At 41.5% G+C, this 20,388-nt stretch overlaps 1 protein-coding gene across 1 annotated transcript in view; it reads right to left on the bottom strand.

Annotated features, from left to right (window-relative positions):
* Positions 1–7,903: 7,903 nt before the first annotated feature.
* Positions 7,904–20,388, bottom strand: part of LOC125097704 (cytochrome P450 2J2) — a 38,120-nt gene continuing 25,635 nt past the window's right edge. The window contains exons 8-9 of the mRNA XM_047725618.1: positions 16,533–16,671; positions 7,904–10,460 (exon numbers count right to left, since the gene is read on the bottom strand). Coding sequence (XP_047581574.1) covers positions 10,282–10,460; positions 16,533–16,671 — 318 coding nt within the window. The 3' untranslated portion in view covers positions 7,904–10,281. The remainder of the gene's footprint in view (positions 10,461–16,532; positions 16,672–20,388) is intronic.

Here is a 20,388-nt window from a genome sequence, read left to right as displayed (position 1 = left end):
GAGCCGAAGGCAGCAGCCCAACCCACTGAGCCACCCAGGCGCCCCAATAAGCAGTTTTTTTAAAAGCTACTTTATTTTTTTCCCCAGCATCCTACTTTTTCCCCCCAATCTCTACATGTTTGTTAAAATGAGTTGTGAAATTTTTAGGAAAATTCAGGTGTTCCATGTTCTTGGAACAGGTCTTGGAAAGGTTTAACGCTGCTGCTGTTAAGAAATGCTCATAAATAGTTCTTTTATCACATGAATGAACTTCATGCGCCAAATATGCAAAAATGGTGAAAAAAGTGAAAACTCATCTCAATTTAGATTGATCCCTATGTTCCCAAAACTACATGATTCTATAAATCTAACTTTCTGAACTTAGCAATAAATCCTGGGCCAACATCATCACATAATTTTGTGATTAGTTCACTAAGAACAACCGAAGGTTCTTGACCTGCACAGACCAATATGGTGGCTGCAAGCCACAACAGGTATTAAAACATAAATTTTAATTAAGTTTTATTCCCTCACAGCCACACATGCCTCGTGGCTCCAGTGTTGGACAGTTCAAGTAAGGAAATTTCAGTCGTCACAGAAAATGGAATTGGACAGCTCTGTTCTAGATGCCTAGGTTGAATGTATACATTCTGCATCTCTGAAGTTTCAGGTGGTTTTGCAATCCCAGAAATGTAGTGAAGTAAAACTTTGAGATCTCTTGCTGTACACAATGGCATGCTCAGGGGTAGAGCTGCAGTCGGATTCCGAAGCTGGCCATGGTTTTGATGACGAAGCACTCCACTCCCTGGTTGCCTGGGCTGCAGCCACCTTGCTATCTGTAAGTGGTAAAAACGGCAATTTAGACGTCTTGCCTCTTGCTTCAGCTCAAATATTTCCCTCTTCTGTAAATCCTTCCAAGGTTTCTCAAACAACATAAGAGCTATTTTTCTGAAATTTTCCAACCCTGTCTTTGTGACCTTAATGTGATCTACTTTGTTTTTCCCTCAAATGTCTGCCCCACTACACTAAGTTTCTTGAGATCATTGGCCATACCTGGTTATCTGTTTCCCCTGCAGCACAGTGTCTTCTACACAGTCAGTACATATGTACCAGCCAAACTAGGCTTGCTGATGAGGTACAGAATTTCTTTAGAAATCCAGTCTCAAGACGCTCTGAAGAGATAAGGGAAGTGCACTGAAGGAGCATCCGAATAGACAAGAAATTAAGAAATGCTCCATCCATGGACTCAACGAATACGCGGCCTTGCATGGATCCATAGCTCTGAGAGAAATCCGGAAAAACAGTTGAGGGAGACTTGTGCATACTAGGTGACTAAGGATGTACTCCCATTGAAACAGGAAAAGCTGAAACAGACTCTCAGCATAAACCCCACCCCCGGCAATGTGCTGTGCCATTGGAGGAAGACCCCCCCCCTAACAACCAGCTGCTCCCTGGGGAGTGAAAGGTTTGTATCATACATCTACCATGCCAACCTTTATGGCTGCTACCTGAAGAATGAGGTTCTAACTAAGCCATCTCTGGGAGCTGATGGGGCCTGGTATTTGCTAGTCTCCTAGGACCTCAAAGAGCAAGAATGTGGTTTTATTTTTTATTTTTCTTATTTTGTATTTATATACATTTAATTAACCAACATATATTACATCACTAGCTTTCGACGTAATGTTCAGTGATTCATTAGTTGCTTATAACACCCAGTGTTCATCACATCATGTGTCATCCTCAATGCCCATCACCCAGTTACCCCAGCCCCCGACACACCTCCCATTTCACAACTCTGTTTCCTGGAGTCCAGAGTGTCTCATGGTTGGTCTCCCTCTCTGATTTCTTCCCATTCAGTTTTCCCTCCCTGCCCCTGTGATCCTCTGTGCTATTTCTTATGTTCCACATATGAGTGATGAAACCATATGATAATTGTCTTTCTCTGATTGATGTATTTCACTTAGCACAATACCCTCCAGTTACAAAGATGTGGTTTTAAATGGGTGCACTGACACTTTCTGGGGCTCTTCCCCTGGCTCAGTGCTGTGGAGCAGGCAGTAAAGCTCCACTCTGGGTTTCTCCCTGGAGGGTGGACTGCACATCTAGCACTCTAACTTTACCCGCTGCCTGAGAATTTACCGACTAACTAGCTTGCATGTAGAAGCTGATGGGATAGGAAATTACCATCCTCTGGGAGCTTGAGCAAACTTGTGAGCACTAATTGTAGCTTCTCCTACTGGCTCACTCCAGTGAAAAAACCTAGCTTTCAGCTTCTCCCTGAAAGGAGTTGAACTATCCATCTGCTACCCTGACTTTTCCAGCTGCTGCCTGATGGTCTAACTTCTTTCTTGTCTCTAGGAGTTGACAAGGCACAGCCTTCACTAGTCCCTTTGGGTCTACAGAGAAAGCAGCAGTTTTGAGTGGCCCTGCAGGCCCTTGTTATGACTCCTCATCTCGGCTCACTCTGCAATATTATCCAGCATCTGGATAGACTATACTACTGCCTGACTTTTCTGATTGCTGCCTGATAGTTTGTCTTCTAACTTGCCTATTTCTGGGAGCTGACTTGCACAGGTAATGACTAATCTTTTGGAATTTTTGAACAGGTGTATGGGCACTTCACACAGCTCCTATAACCAGCATGATATAGGAATAAAACTAAGTCCCCAGCTTCTCCCTAAGGAGTTCAACTTCACACTTTAGCTCTCTCCCCCCAGCCAGGCTTTTCAGCTGCTACCAAGGGACTGGCTTCTAACCCAGTTATCTATGAGAGCGAGCATGACCCAGCACTTGCTAGGACCCTGGGGGCAACAGAGAACAAAAGAGCCATTTGAAAGAGTGTATGGTCGCCATGAGAGGGATTTGCCACAACTCCTCTCCAAACTCATTGTAGAGCAGATGAGTGATGAACTCCTGCTCCCAGCTTCTCCCTGAGAAGAGAGGGAATTGGACCTCACACCTAGTGCTCCAAACTTTTCCAACTGCTATTCGGGGAATTGGCTTTTATCTTACCTATCTTGAGCACTGACAGGACTTGGCATACTCTATTCTCTTGGGGGCCACTAAAAACAAAGATGACAGCTTGGACAAGCACGAAGGTTTGAGAGGCATTCAGAGTCTCTGGCCAGTCTGATTAGTGAAGCTTATCTCCTATATGAGGCTAGTCTGTGAAGACTGGGAGATGTGGGTGTTTTATCTGATGTGTAGTCTCAAGGAAAATGAAGAAAGAGGAAAATCTGTTCTAGATAAAAGAACAAGGTAAATCTCCAGAAACTGACCCTAATGAAATGGAGATTTCTGATTTATCTAACAGAATTAAAAATAATGATGATAAAGGTGTTCACTGAAGTCTAGAGAGTAATGCATGAGCTAAGTGAGAATGTCAACAAAGAGAAAATATTAAGAAGCACCAAACAGAAATCACAGAGTTGAAGAACACAGTAACTAAAATGAAAAATTCAAAAGTAAGCTTTAGTGACAGACTAGATTAAGCAGAAGAAAGGATTAACAAATGAAAAGGTCGTTGGAAATCATTTGGTAAAATGGACAAAAAGAAAAAAGAATGAAAAAGTGAAGAGAGCTTATGAGACTTAGAGGATACTCATTATGGAAGTCCCAGAAGGAAGAAAGAGAGATGGGCAGAAGGCTTATTCAAAGAAGTAACACCTGAAAACTTTCCAAACCTGGAAGAAAAAAATAGAAATCCAGATCCACGAGGCCCAAAGGATACCAAGTAAAATGAAAGAGACTCACACCAAGACATATTATAATCAAATTGTCAAAAGTTAAAGACAGAATTTTGACACAAGAGAAAATGACGTGTTACACACAAGGAAACTCCCTTAAGATTATGGGCAGATTTTTCAGCAGAACTCCTGCAGTCCAGAAGGAAGTGGGATGATAAATTCAGAAAACTGAAAGAAAAAAAAAATCCCACCACCCCATGAATCCTGATCCTGACAAACCTGTCCTTCAAAAATAAAGGGGTGGTAAAGGTTGTTAGATAAACAAAAGGTGAAAGAATTCATCACCACTAGACTTGCCTGAAAATAAGTACGAAAGGGGGTTCTTAAAGTTGAAATGAAATAATGCTAAAACACAGCACAAGAGTGTAAGGAAGCATGAAAGTCATTGGCCAAGGTAAATGTAATGTGACACTACTTCACAGTGGTGGATAAGCGACAGAATATTAGTTACTGTGAATGACGTTAATGGACACACAATATAAATAGACATCAATTGTGACGTCACTAACGTTTCATGTTAGGGGGAAACGTAAAAGTGTACAGGATTGTTTATAAGTGAAATTATCCACTTGAAATTGACTGTTAAGATAGTTTATGTAAGTCCCCTAGAAAAAATACAGAAGTTACATAAAACAAAAAGAGGAAAAAAAATCAAAGCCTATCAATAAAAAAAAAAAAATACACAAAGGAAGACAGCAGGAGAGAAGATTTTCAAAAAGAATGATAAAATCATTTAACAAAAGGGTAATAATAAATTCTTCGGTATCAATAATTGTTTTAAATGAAAATTGATTAAACTTATCAATCAAAAGGTACAGAGCAGCTGAATGGGTTAAAAAAAACTCAGGACTATGTGCTATCCATAAGAAAGAATAAAGCAGGCTAGAAAGTAAAGTGCTAATAGAAATGGAAGACAGTCCTTTCCTATGGCAACCAGAAGAAATCAGCAGTATTTTTCAACCTTGAAAAAAGAAGGAAACACTGCCGTTGGCAACAAGGGTGAACCTGGAGGACATTGTGCTAAGTGAAATTAGACAGTGAAAGACAAATGCTGCATGATGCCACTTAAGTGTGAAATCTGAAACTGAACTCATAAAAACAGGGAGTAAAACTGTGGTTGCCCAGAGACTGGAGGATGGGGGAAATGGGGCGGTGTTCATTAAAGAGTACAAAGGTTCAGTTATGTGTGATGAGTAAGTTATGGAGATCTAATATACGTCATGATGATGACAGTTAACAATGCTGCATTTCATACTTGAAATTTCTGAAAGGATAGCTCCTAACTCCCTGCCCACCATCCCCCCCACACAAAGTTAACTACAGAGATAATGGATAAGTTAAGCAGCTTGATTGTAGTGATTTTCTTCACAATGCGTACTTACATATAAAAATAAGTTCTACACTATAAATATATGCAAAAATGTCTCCTATTAAAGGCTTTTAAATTGAAATAGTATTAATTAGAATTTATTAATATTTTAAGTTGTTAAGAATAGCTTATCCTAAGTTTTTTTGTTTCATAAATCCAGTACCTAGGTGTCCTCAAGGAATTTCTGTTGTTCACTTTGTGTCCTGTGTGCCGAACATAGTTTGTTATTTCTTTATGTGGTGTATAATTGGTTTGTTAAAAATTTGACCTATTAAATGATATAATGTGGAAATTCTGGAAATCAAAACTACCCTGAGGTGGTAGTAATTACTGTTGTAGGTCTGTTATTATTACTGTTGTAGTTTGTGTTGCCTCTTGTTTGGTGACTTTCTGGGACGGATTCTGTAAAATTTCTGTTCTCCATCATGTGCAGCGACTGGATGCTCTGCTGTTAGTACTGTGTTCAGCTCAGGTTCAGACAGAGGGTTCCTTAAATGCCTTGAAACCAGTAAGGCTCTCGCGGCTCTGCCTATGAGGCAGGTTACGTCTTGGACACGCTAGCAGGTAGTTCACAATTCTTAGATTTAATTTGCTGCTCATGCAAAGAGACTCAAGGTCAGCCAGAAAGAGAGATTAAGGCCTTCTCAGATCCTTCTTGGCCATGCACAGAGTCCTTGCATGTGCTTGGCCTTTTAGATTCCCAGAGATATGTCAGAGCCATTGGAAGCTTCCATGGACTTCTCCTTCCCCAGTTTTCCCTTGTAATCCTCTTGTTAGCACCAACTGGTATCCCCACCCTGGTTACAACAGTGTTGCACAATTGTTACCCTTTTTTTTTTTTTTTTTCAACAAATACCCACTTTTTTCCACACAGACTCCACTTTGACTCAGGTCAAATAAAGACAAGCCCTGAGAATGGGGCTTTTCGGTGAACTACCAGACAGGTCAAATGGTGACAGCTGTCTGGGCACGGGCCTTTGGGGTGCTCCAAACCCATCCTGCCCGCTCCAGTGGTTCCTTGGCATTTGGTTTTATCAGCTCCGTGGTTGCGAGGCTGCTGCTTTTTTTTTTTTTTAAAAGATTTTATTGATTTATTTATTTATTTATTTTTAAGATTTTATTTATTTATTTGACAGAGAGATCACAAGCAGGCAGAGAGGCAGGCAGAGAGAGAGAGAGGAGAAAGCAGGCTCCTCGCTGAGCAGAGAGCCCGATGCGGGGCTCGATCCCAGGACCCTGAGATCATGACCTGAGCCGAAGGCAGAGGCTTTAACCCACTGAGCCACCCAGGCGCCCCAAGGCTGCTGCTTTTTAAGGAGACTGCAGAGCTGGGGAGAAGCAAATGGGACTAGGGTAAGTGAAATGCCACAGAGCTTGCCGTTCTTACTGAGATCCAGCTCTTTTATTTTTTTTCCACCTTAAACAAGTGCTCAGATTGTGGCAAGACATTGATTACTTTTCAGAGTTCTGGAAATAAGGATTTTGACAAATCTTGTTAGTTTTCTAGATGCTTTTGTGGAAGAGTGGCTTTTTGGAGGTCCTTACTTTGCCATTTCAGAATTTTCTCTGCACAGGTGAGATTTCTAGAACTAGAAGGGACCTTAGTGTACAGTCTTTGAATGTGCAGTTAGGGCACAGAGAGCCCAAAGACTTGCTACTTAGCCACAGGAAATGTCTGACACTGGACCGTTGGTGCTCCTGCTCTGCCTCGGTCCCTCAGCTGCTTTCCCCCATCCTATAAGTCCAACAAACATTTACTGAGCATCAACTCTGCACCAAAACTGTTACGGATGGAGCCTGGGTGAGCAAGGCACAGCTGCCTCCAAAAACCTCAGTGTAACTGGGAGATTATTTGGATAAAGGAAATGAAAACTTTTGAATAAAATCCTCAGAGAATGGAGGAGGGAGCAACCAACTGGCTGAGAGTCAAGAAAAATGTCACTGAAGAGTTGACATTTAGGCTGGGTCTGTCCTGTGTCGTGAGATACTTCTTACAGAAAAAAGAAGCATCTATAAACACATGACGATGACAAAGGACCTAGTCTGTCTAGGAGATTGAGAGGAGCTCACTTGTTTGGCAGAAACATTAAAAGATGTGACTGGTGAAGCGAGCAGGTTTCAGATCACAAAAATTATCATACAGCCGGCCAAGGAGCAGGCCCACACATACGGGCCCTGCACAGTCCAAACGCAGAGGCGCCATTCCCCTAGACAGCCCGCGAAGGCCCCCAGGGGTTGCACAGTGTGGGCAGCCCATCAGAGCATTTATAATGATCTTGTAGTTAATAGGGAGAATCTATTGCTCTGTGATCCAGCGAGGAAAAGATCAAATTGTCTAGAAGAAAAACTGTATAAATCACAGTTTTTGCCTGAAATGACTGTAACAGCATTACAACTACAATTTAATCTATTACATGCCAAGTGTACTGTGACTTTATTATATATAATATAAATGTATATGTTTAATATGTATTAAAGTAGCATTTTATATATAGTATATATATTATATGTATATACACGTATATATAGAGACCCACATGCATATTTGGTATTCACAGTAACTACAAACACAAATATATATGGTCCTCTCAATGAAAATGCTGATGTATCAGACAGTTTTGAGGATAACTTAAGCTGCATAACCCAAAATCCCCAAATCTTAGTGGCTCACAACAAAATAGGTTTGTTTTATTGCATGTCTACCATGAACCAGTTGGGACTCTGCTTTATGTCTTTGTCACCTGGATGTAAGCTGACAGACCTTTATCTGGGACATTGCTGATCTCATGGCAGAGAAAAAAGAAACATGTTGAACTTGTGGAACTTCTGCTATTTTATTGAGCATGTGACATGGCCATTCTTGGATGTATCAAGGCAATTATCCATAACTGTCCCATGGAGCCGAGAACCACAAGGAGAGACAACCCAGAGAGGGATAGTGGCTCTTTTGATCAGTTTCATAATTGACCAAAGTAAGTATTATTTAATTCTATTTTGCGGATTAGGATACGAGTTGAAGAAAGTAAAGTAGCCTGTTTAATTCACAGGCAGAAGTTAATAAATGGTAAAACCTTGAACTGAATTTAGGCATGGCCCGCAGTCCACCCCCTTGAATCTTTAATGTTGTTTTATGTACCTCGGAGCCTTGTGATATCTTTGGACCTTTGATGTATTTGGACTAAGAGAGACCTCTGTTCTGACCCTGACTGTTGCAACAGGCATCATCAACGATTCCATGCCAGCCCCTGAAAGTGGCCCTTTGCATTCGACCCTTTATTCTTGCTTAATTTCTTCTTTGCTTCAAAAGCAGAGGGAAAAGTTCTTAGCTTTTCAGAGCAGAACACACAGCTGATGGTGAATGCACAAAAACACAGTGTGACCCAGATAGTACAAAATACCCATCCAGGGGCATCAGCCTATTCTTAAGAAATGAGCATGGGGAAAAGGAATAGGTGGCCCCATTCCAGAAAGCCACCTGGGAAATGGAACAGACACAGCGAGGTAAGAACAAGTCTGCAGTCCTCCTACCTTGCTCCTGAAGGATTGTAACAGAAGTTGGCATGAGGACTGAGAAACAGGTCATTGGAATCAGGTGAAAAGGACAGAGGGGTAGTGGCAGAGATCTGATTTGGAGTGATAGGTCCAATCTAGCACCTGCCCATAATGATTCTACCTTATTTTATTAATTCACTATTTTTGGAGTCCTATCATGTTCTAGGCACTGTTCTTGAATAAGACGGATACTGTTCCTGAATAAGACAGATACTGTTCCTGCCCTCAAGGAGTATATTAGTTAGCTACTGCTGTGTAACAGTGCATCTGAAAACACAGTGGCTTAAAACAATAACCATTTAACTCCTAAAGCTCTGGGTGGCAGTTTAGGCTGGGTTCGGCCGGGCACTTCTTGTCTCAGCTGGGATCACTCATGCATCTGGCATTCAGCTGCTAGATATGCTTGGGTCCAGCTCATCTCGGATGGTCTCAGCAGAGCTCTGGTGGTCGGCCAGCTGTCAGCTAGGGATGCAACAGCAATGACTGGACTGTGTTTCTCATCCTCCATCGGGTCACACGGGCCTGTTTAAATGGTGGTAGCAGAGTTCCAGAGGAGCAGGCAGAAGCGCACAAGGTCTCCATCTTAGGGAAAAAGACCTCCCATACGGTTTAGTCCAGTTTGGCAGGTGTTTTTGTGTTTGTTTGTATTGGAGTTTGACGTCAAATTCCATGGACCATCAGTGTTACCTGAACTTCAATTTTCTGGCCATTGTCTTCCCTCAGCAACTACATGCAGAAGGACTGAGCAGGATTCTGGCATTTCTGGTTCCCTACTATAAAATACTGTACCAGGGCTCTGTTGAGTTTAGGCTGGTAATATTTAACCATTCAGAAGCTGACCATCTATTTGCCAGAAAAGTTCACACCCACCCCATAGTTAAATCCTTGAGGGAAGATGCCTGATAGAGGAATTGAGGCAAACAGATACTCTTAAGGATGGAAGATAAATTCCACATTGTTTCCCAAACATGTTCCCCGCATTTAAATGGTAGTGGTCACACTCTGCTTGGTCCTGATTCCAAAGCCAGTGTAGTATTCCCTTAAGTAAACCACAGAAACTGCTTCCTCATAGAAATGTGCATAATAAATAGGGAGTACTAGCTGCCTGGCTGACTTCCCAGAGGGCCATTCTAGGGTGGGAGCGAGATAAAGCTTGGATCGTGCCAGCAAGTGTGACAGCATTTGAAGTCAGCCTCTGGCTGTCCCAGGGTCCAGATTCTAACTCTTATCAAACATTTGGCACCCCTGTGACCTGAGCCACCTCCACAGGCTAGAAGCAAATCCATGTCTAAAGAAGCAAGCAGGAAAAAGGCAGATTTCAGCTCTAATTTTTCTGATAAGCTGTATGGTTTCCAAATCAAAGTCCATTCCTTTAGAGGAGGAATCGTTATCTGCTTTTCGTCTCCTGGGTGAAAAGGTTAATCATTCACAACATAAGGTATCTGCTCAAGGCTCCATCATAGAAAACAGCAAGGCTGGGATTCGGATTGTGCTTCCTCTGAGTTCAATTCCTATGACTGTCCCTTAGAGTCACGTTCCATTTCATCACCTCCCTTCTGAGGAGGTGCCAGTGCCTTCAAGGACACCACACTTCTTGCTCTCCTTTCTCCTCTCCCTGCCCAACGACTTCAGACATCAGGACCGAGGGACTGCACAGAGTCGGTGGTTAACTGGGGAGATGGTGAGGCCCGTTCTGTACTTCAAGCTCAGCTTCTCATCGTTGGGGGCTCTGAAGGTAAATTTTTGCACAAGGGAGGTGAAGAAAATAAATAGCTCAGACTTGGCCAGCTGTTCTCCAAGGCATACCCGCTTTCCTGAAAGGCAAAAGCATAAGACAAGTCATCTTTCCATCTGGTGTGGGTGCCCACCTGGGACTGACATCTACTTCTTGCAAAACCCAAGCAGAAGAAGGGGCTGGTAGGCCCCAGAGCTTTATGTACAGAGGCTCATTTAATCTGACAACCATCCAGGCCAAAGTGTAAGTCTGGACTCAAAAACTCCCAATGCTTTCAGAGGTCAGGCAGCTGCCCCACAGGGTGAAGGCACAGGGTATAGGACAAAAGAGGAGGGAGGCCTGGGTTGACCTCAAAAGTGGAACTGTTAGCTGAAAGGCTTTTCAAAAATCAGTCAGGAAACAACAACATTAGCAGACAGCAAAACAAAAAACTCTGTGTTGATTAATATTTTTCATTCCTTAAGACTGTAGAAAAGTATAAGCCAATAAATTTCAGAGCAGAGTTTCTAAAATGCAAGATGTCTTTCCCTTATGTCATGTTTTCCTCCCTCATGACTGCGGATCTCATGGCCATGGATGGCCCTCTACATTGGAGCTTTCTCAGGCTCTTTCCTTGAATAGTCCTTAAACATAGCAGTCCTTCTCCAGTGGGGATTTTGCTTCTAACAGGGGGGTAGGGGGGCAGTCCTTGCCAAATCCCTTGGCCCACAGTTGGCACCATCTCACTCCTTGTTACGTGAGGGAGGAACTGGAGGCAGAGGGAGATCCAATTCAACTCCTTGCACCTTCTAGCCATGTGATTTGGGCATCAGGGGGAGTGTGTGTGTCTGTGTGTTTAAAATGGGAACCTTATTTTAGGGGCACCTGGGTGGTTCAGTCAGTTAAGTGTCTGACTCCTGATTTCAGCTCAGATCATGATCTCAGGGTCATGAGATCAAGCCCAGTGTTGGGCTCCATGCTAGGCATGGAGCCTCCTTAAGATTCTCTCTCCCTCTGTCCTCTACTCCTTAAACAAAACAAAACAAAACAAATAAACCCACACACTAAAAATGGGAACCTTATTTTATATGTTGTGTGGACTACACACTGAATCCAAATAGACCAAAGAATTTAATAACTTACATTGAAAAACAAAGTAGCTTAACACATCACCTAGATAATAATAAACATTCTAGCTGTAAAATAGCTTAGCATTATCTTCCTCTCAAATTTTCCTTAAATTCTCTTCCTCCTTAAATTCTCAAAAAATGGAAGAATACAATTTAAAAGACTACCTTTATTTTTTTTTATTTTTTTATATTATGTTAGTCACCATACAGTACATCATTAGTTTTTGATGGAGTGTTCCATGATTCATTATTTGCAAATAACACCCAGTAGTCCATGGTATATGTACCCTCCTTAATGCCCATCACAAGACTACCTTTCAAGAAAAACATTTTGGATGGTGGCATTACTAAAATAGTTTTCTGCTTATTACAGTTCTTTACTGTGATACTTTCCATAGCATGCCTTTTATTCTGAAACACTTTTGAAGTACAGGAAACTTGCAAGAATAATACAAAGAATTTGTTTCTTCTGAGTTATTTATTTGAAAGTGCCTTGTCTACATTACCTATGAAATCTTTAGTATGGATTTCCTAAAAGCGAGGACATTCTCTGACATACATACAGTATAACCACCAATGCAGGCAAACATTGACACATTGCTACCATTTTGTCCCCAAGATCCCCAATCAGATTTTGCTATTTGTCCCAATAATGTCCTTTATTGGAAAAGGACCAGTTGAGTATCAACTGTTGCATTTGGCTGACATGCAAGTGACGACTCAGCTGCCATGTCTGACATTTTTTTTTTCTTATTGAGCTTTTCATTTTAATTCTGTGCAGTATTATATTAGTTTCAGATGTACAGTATAGTGATTCAACAGTTCTACACATTGCTCAGTGCTCATCATGACAAGTTGCTCCTTAATCCCCATCACCTATTTCAGGCATCCCCCTACCTCCCTCCCCTCTGGTAACCATGAATTCTCTATAGTTGAGTCTGTTTCTTGGTTTGTCTCTCTCGCTTCCTCTTTTCCATTTCCTCATTTGTTTCTTAAATTCCACATATGAATGAAATCATATGGTATATGTCTTTCTCTGACTAACTTATTTCGCTTAGCATAATACTCTCTAATGCCATCCGTATTGTTGCAAATGGCAAGAGTCCATTCTTTTTTATGGCTGAATACTATTCGTGTGTGTGTGTGTGTGTGTGTGTGTGTATCCACACCAGGTCTATATGACTGGCTTTTTTGAAGATAACAAACAGATTACTTGGTAAGTGCCTCTCATGTTTCCTCATGATTAGATTCAGGTCGTGAGGTCATGCATTTCTGATAGGAGTAACACCAAAGTGAGGCTGTGTTCTCATTTCCTTCTATTGGGTGGTACACAGTTTTGATTTGTCCCGTTATTGGTGGTGTTAACTTTGGTCACTCGATTAAGGTGGTGTCTACCAAATTTTCCCCTGTAAAATGATTATTTTTCTCTTTGTAACTAGTAAATACTTTAAGACTATGTTAATGAGCCATTCCTCACTGACCTTTCATCCACTAGTTTCCCTTGCTATCTCTTGGCTAAATTATTTATTACTCTAATGGTTGCCAAGTCATGAGCTTTAAAATTCCATCATTCCTTCCACATCTATTAGCTAGAATTCTACTAAAGGAAATGCTTTCACTCGTACCCACTTTTCTACCCATTTATATCAGTATGAGTTCAGAGATTCCTATTTTTATTCAAAGGGTTATAATTTGTTATCATTATTTGTTTTGATGCTCAAGATGTTCCAGACTTGGCTATTAGCTGCCCATTCAAGCTGGTATTTCCTTAACTTTTGGGCACAACAGTGTGTTTCAGGCTCATCTTACCCTTTCCCTTTCCCAACCATAGAATCAGCCATCTTTCTAAAGTCCAAGTTCCTTTTAGTGGATAATGATATAATGATATCTAGAAACCAAGATCTGGGCATTTGGCATGCTTGCTGATATCAGGGAAGTGTTGCTCTCAGTGCACATCAGCGGCTAGAGCTGAGGAATCTGTATGTATGTACTGTGAGTATATATTTAAATATATGTATATGTATCCATGTTTACATCTATATTTATTTCTATATCTGCCTACCTACCTATCAGAAATCTGAGTTCATATCGATAACCTCTGGTTCCAACTCAACACCAGAGTTCATTCTATCTTCTCTCTTTCCCTATTTGTAACTTCCTCCCATTATTGGCCGTAGGTTTACTTATTGGATCAGTATCCCTTGTATATGACCCATCACCACCACAGTCACCCTGTGAAGACCCCACCTCATCTCACTTGTGCTCTGACTCCCGCTCTAGGCTTCTACTGTCCTCTCCCTTGCAACAACAACTTGCAGTTTCACTATTGCCATCTCTTTTGTATGTGTGTTTATGATAACTTACTTTCTTCCTAAGTAATACATATTCACCACAGACTTTTTTTTAAATGCATGAAAAGGAAAGGTATAAAGATGATAAAAGATGTAAAAAATGGTTATAATCCCATAATCCTGACAAGAACCCTTGTTAACATTCTGACATATTTCCTCACTGACCTTATGGGGATCCCCCTGGACACTATAACTGGTATAATTCTCTGTAGTTAATTCTCTGTGCTGCATGTGCTACTTTGTATTTTCCCATGTGATTAAATACTCTTGAAAACTCATTAATGTATGCATGCCTCCATTTTGTCCTTTGCCTAGAAGGGGCTGTTGAGGAAATAAAATTAGGTAACACCTGCAGAAGTGTTTAGTAAATGTAAACGTGCAATACAATTATGCTGCTATTCATTATTTGGGGCCTGTGTTTCCTACCAGCATGTGTCTCATTCATCTCTGTTCCCTCTGTCTTTATCTCTTTACCCATCACACATAGCATGATGAGCAAATTTGTTAAAATGGTACCTAGTCAGCTGTCCTGTGAATACTAAGATTCTCCTAGAAGAATCCATTCATGATGACAAAGCTGGACCCAGATAGTAAAAAACCAGGGTTAAAGTACTGTTTACATCAGTAACCAGCTGTGGGTAGTAAGCAAGTTCATCTCACAGAGCTAAATTTTTCCCACTTGTCAAATCCATGAAATAATCTCTCTTCGAACTGTATCATGTGACCAGCTGGGTAATGATACCAAGAAGATGACAAGCAGGAATTTTCTTTTCAAAGCATGAAAATGAGGATTGCTTCCTCTCAAAGCTTCCGCCCGGATCACAGGAAACTGGTATCTCCTTGGTACTCCCACCACCTATCACCAACTAACAAGGTCGATTACTTCACTGGTAAAATGAGGGAGATGACCTAGGTGTTTTGGGAAAAGTTCTTCCTAACCTCATCCTCTATGACCAAATGAGCTTATCTGAAAAATAAGGAACCAAACTCTTGCCTTTCATGAAGCTGCCTGCTGCCATGTCAGATCAACCTGGAAGGACCTTAGTGAGGAAAAGAAAATAGGAATTTGCCAAAATAGCTTCACAATATTCCCTGGTTATGCACAAGTAGTAATTTCACACATGGTCTTCTTTCCCAAGAAAAAAGAAGGGGCCGTCCATATCTCATTCTTTCAGGGAGGCTGTCTCCAGAAAGTGCTAGACCAAGAAGCAGGAAAAGCAACTGTGTGCCAAAGATGGGAGTGGGGTGGGAAAGAAAAAAACATTTTGCTGACATTTTCTTAACTCCTTGGATTTTTAGATTTCTGTTTCTTCTGTTCAACTAACCCGCATTCTGTCACACCTCCTGTGGGAATCCCCAAATTGTCTGCCTTCTTTGAATTTAATTCTTCTCCATCACAGGGATAAAACTGACTGCAAACCGGCTCCAATTCCTGTCTTCTCGATGTACTCACACCATCTGTTATGTGACTTCATACCCTTTCCCACCAAAAATTATAGTATTTTCCACTCCCTTAGTTGGGACTGAGTTTATGACTTGCACTGGCCAACAGAATGCCGTGGAAGTGACAGAATGTCAGTCCGCAGCCTGAGCCTTAAGAGACATTTTATGCTTCCATTCTCTCTCTCGGGATCTTAACACCAACATTTAAACAAACCAGTCTAGCTGCTAAAGAATGAGAGGTAATGTGGAAAGCTTTGTTGTTCCAGCTGTGGTCATCCTAGATCAGCTGTTCAGCCAGCTGACCTCCCAAACACACAAACTCAGCTAAGACCCAGCAGAGCTACCTAGCTGAACTATAGACTTGTAAGCAATAATACTGTTTTAATAACTTATTGTCTTAAGCCACTGAGTTTGTGGACTGTTATACATGCGTATGCTAACTGATAGCTGTGGGATGAATTCTGAATCAAAGTGGAAGGGCCTTTAAGTGGGAAGATGAGTTAGATTCCAGTTGTGGTGAAGAGAGCAGTAGACCAGAAGCATAAAACCTTGAGTCTTGGACCCCTGTTCTGCCAATTCCTGGGGCACAGGATCTTGGATAAGAAACCACTCCCTTATTCTTCATTTTCTTATATTAAGAATGGAAATACAGCTCACTTTCCTGTCTAATTATTAATAAGTGGGTTGCTGCAAAGATTAAGTGAGATCATGTGCTTGCAAATGAAGTCTGTAATTAAGAGGGTATGATAAAATTCTCAATAGCAGAGCACCAGTGAGGCAAGAATAATTATAATCCTTGAAATTTACAGCTGGGACTTGGTACTGAAATACGAACTTTGAAGCTACTGTAGACAGAAGACTGGAAGATATTCCTACATCTCATAGCAGCTTTTCTATTAGGAAGGGACTTGTCCAATGTGTGCAAAGATGACATAGAATGAGGTGAAGTAAGACAAAGAAGATCTAATCAGAATCCGTCCAGGTACACTCAGGGCGGTGTGCCCCTTGGGCTTCAGGTCATACCACATGGGTTCAAATTCCAGTTCCTCCCCTTGGAAGCCTTAGTGTCATCAGCAAAATGATAGTGGACCACAAAACCAATTTATATTTATTTTTAAGTTAATGATGAGCAGACTATCGTGTATTCCATTAGTGTGGGCTCTGTGTAATATGTAGCAGGGAGAAGAGGAGGGGGAGGGCTAAGAGAGGGACTCTGGATTCGGACACTCCTATTTGTTTATAACTCACCTACTGAGAAAGGCAGAAAGGTTTCCCTTTTCTTAAACTGTCCATTCTCCAGAAAATGCTCCGGATTGAATGTGTCGGGGGTGGCCCATTCTGCAGGGTCCCTGTGCAGTGCAGTCAGATTGGTCAGGATCATGGTCCCCTGGAGAAGGCAGCAAAGACTCAGGCAAGGCTTGACCCACACAACACACCTCCTCAGAAGAGTAGCAGTCCCCTGACTCCTACACCAGGGGCTGATCACACCACACCCCACGGACTCCCTCACCCTCCCCAACTCACTGTCTTCTGAGCCCAGTCCCTCTCCCATCCACCCTGGCCCCTGCTCTTTGTGATGGGACAGCTTAAAGTGATGGGCTTGCAGGGCATTTGACCAGGGAAGTGTAGCTTCTATTGACTGCAGAAGGGATCTTCCTATAGGGACATATCTGCATCAACGAGAGAATAACACAGCAGCTGGCTAGTCAGTACCATCACATGAAAATCACCCAGCTGCTCAGGCAAGTGACAACTGCAGCAGCTCTATCCAGGTAAAAGATATCTCCTTCATCTCGTTTTCTCCCATTCTCTTCCCTCCAGGGTCTGGTACACTCCATAGGAGGTTGAATAATAGAATCAGGTACGTTGGTGAAAGGAACCACTATCCATCCAGGTACATAGCAAGAAACCCAGGAGTCCTCCATATTGCCTCCATTTCCCTCTTTCTGCCTTCATCCAATTATTCAGTGAGGCTGCTCAATTTTTCTTTAAATGTCTCTTGATTCTGTTGCCTCCATTCTATGCCTACCCCTGCCTCTTACCCAGGGATACCAGTTGCCTTGCTTATACCCCTGCAGGAGCTACCCATCTATGCCCATAACCTCTCCCCTTTTGATCTGCTCCACACTCTAAACATAGAGTGAGCTTTGAACAGGATTTAGTGATGCCACACCCATCCACACACCCACATCTTGAATACCTTTCAGTAGCTTCCCACCACCCTTAGCTGAGACTCATCTGCTGACTCCCGTTTGGACTGCTATCCTTCTACCTGCATTCACACTACAGAGGCCTGCTTTCAGTTTCTCAAAAATGCTATGTTCCTACTCACTTCCAGGGCTTTTTATAAGCTCTTCACCTTGCCTGGAATGCCTTTTTTCTCTATCACTGAGCTAACTCTCAATCATCCTTTAATCCTCAGCTCAAACACTTCCCTTTGGAAGCCCTCTACTCCTGGTTCCAGCTGGCCTGTATCTTTATGGAAACCAGCGAGTTCTCCCAGCTGAGCATTTATCATGGTTTGTAAGTATATACTTGCATGATTACTTTATTCAGAGTTGTTTTCCTAGTTGGGGGCATTTTAGATGCTTAATGGACATTTATTAAATTACTAAAGAAATAATGGCTATTTTGAGCATTTTCTAAACACTACATGAATGATCTCATTTTATCTCCACCTCTGGAGTAGTTTTAAAATTGTAAGGATAAGTCAGTCTAAGCTCTGAGACATGAAGTGACATGCCCAGACTCATGCAGTGGAAGGAGAGCCATGATTTGTGCAAGGTCTAGTTTACGTCAAAGCCATGGCTCCGTGCCTCTATAAGATACAGTCAATGAGATTTCTAGTTCCCATGGTCTTTATTAAAGCTGATATTAAAAATCAGTGGTAGAATGACTCTGTTGAGCTAAACGAATTGCTAGAAAAATGCAAACAGCACCTGTGAAATAATTTAGACCTCAGCCTTCACCCACAAGATGTCAATCAATAAGAAAACAGTGAATGGAAACAGCTGTAGGAATAGGTATAGGAATGGGTAAGCGCCTCCGGTTCTGTCCCCAGGTAAGACACACACAGAGGGACCTAGACAAATTGGAATGGATCCACAGAAACCGACCAAGACCTTAAGAACTATGCTGAGTGAAATAAGTCAAGCAGAGAGAGTCAATTATCATATGGTTTCACTTATTTGTGGAGCATAACAAATAGCATGGAGGACAAGGGGAGTTAGAGAGGAGAAGGGAGTTGAGGGAAATTGGAAGGGGAGGTGAACCATGAGAGACTATGGACTCTGAAAAACAATCTGAGGGGTTTGAAGGGGTGGGGGGTGGGAGGTTGGGGGAACCAGGTGGTGGGTATTGGAGAGGGAACGGATTGCGTGGAGTACTGGGTGTGGTGCAAAAACAATGAATACTGTTACGCTGAAAATAAATTTAAAAAATTAAAAAAAAAAAAAAGAAAGAAAAGGAACTGTGTGTGCAGTGTGCAGAGAGGACACCAGGGGGCCGAGCTTTTGGCGGAGATCTTAAGACTGGTGAGCAGCTTGAGAACAAAGCTTCCTTTGTGAGGAAATTGAATCAGTAATCAAAAATCTCCCCACAAACAAGAGTCAAGGACTGGATGGTTTCCCAGGGGAATTCTACCAAACATTTAAAGAAGAATTAATACCTATTCTTCTGAAACTGTCTCAAAAGATAAGAAATAGGAGGAAAACTTCCAAACTCATTCTGTGAGGCCAGCATGACCTTGATCCCCAAACCAGACAAAGATAACAATAAAAAAGAACTACAGACCAATATCACTGATGAACATGGATGCAAAAATTCTCATTGCTAGTAATAGGATCCAACAGTACATTAAAAGGATTATTCACCACGACCTATTGGGATTTATTCCTGGGCTGCAAGATTGGTTCAACATTGGCAAATCAATCAATGTGATACAATACATTAATAAGAGAAAGAACGAGAACCATATGATCCTCTCAGTAGATGCAGGAAAAGAAAAATTTGACAAAGTACAGCATCCTTTCTTGATAAAAACTCTCTGCCTTGTTGGCATAGAGGGATAGAGAGAACATAATATCATAAAAGCCCACAGCAAATATCAACCTCAAGAGGGAGAAACTGAGAGCTTTTCCTCCAAGATCAGGAACATGGCAGGGATGTCCACTCTTACTACTATTGTTTAAAATGTACTGGAAGTCCCACCATCAGCACCAGACAACAAAAAGAAAATGCATCCAAATCAGCAAAGAAGAAGTCAAACTTTCACTCTTCGCATATGACTTGATAACTCTATGTAGAAAACCCAAACAACTCTACCCCAAAATTGCTAGAACTGATAATGGGGATTCAGCAAAATCACAGGATATAAAATCAAAGCATAAAAGTCAGTTGCACTTCTATACACTAACAGTGAGACAGAAGAAAGAGAAATTAAGGATCCCATTTACAATTGCACCAAAAACCATAACTTACCTAGGAACAAGTCTAACCAAAGAGGTAAAGGATCTGTACTCTGAAAACTATAGAACACTTAGGAAAGAAATCGTGGAGGACATAAAGAAATGGAAAAACATTCACGCTCATGGATTAGAACAAATATTGTTAAAATGTCTATGCTACCCAAAGCAATCTACAGATTCAATGCAATACCTATCAAAATGCCATCAGCGTTTTTCACTGAGCTGGAACAAACAATCCTAAAATTTGCATGGAACCAGAAAAGACCCCAAATAGCCAGAGGAATATTGAAAAAGAAAACCAAAGCTTAGGGCATCACAATGCCAGCCTTGAAGGTCTATTACAAAGCTGTCATCATCAAGACAGCATGGCACGAAAACAGACGCATAGATCAATGGAACAGAATAAAGAACCCAGAAATGACTCTGTGGTCAACTAATCTTCAACAAAGCAAGAAAGAATATCCAATGGAAAAAGTACAGTCTCTTCAACAGATGTGCTGGGAAAATTAGACAGCCACATGTAGAGGAATAAAACTGGACCATTTTCTTACACCATACAGAAAGATAAACTCAAAATGGATGAAAGACCTCAATGTGAGGCAGGAATCCATCAAAATCCTAGAGGAGAACATAGGCAG

The sequence above is a fragment of the Lutra lutra genome, chromosome 4 (assembly GCF_902655055.1).
Source record: "Lutra lutra chromosome 4, mLutLut1.2, whole genome shotgun sequence".
Taxonomy (NCBI): domain Eukaryota; kingdom Metazoa; phylum Chordata; class Mammalia; order Carnivora; family Mustelidae; genus Lutra; species Lutra lutra.
This window is presented reverse-complemented; position numbering and strand designations above follow the sequence as displayed.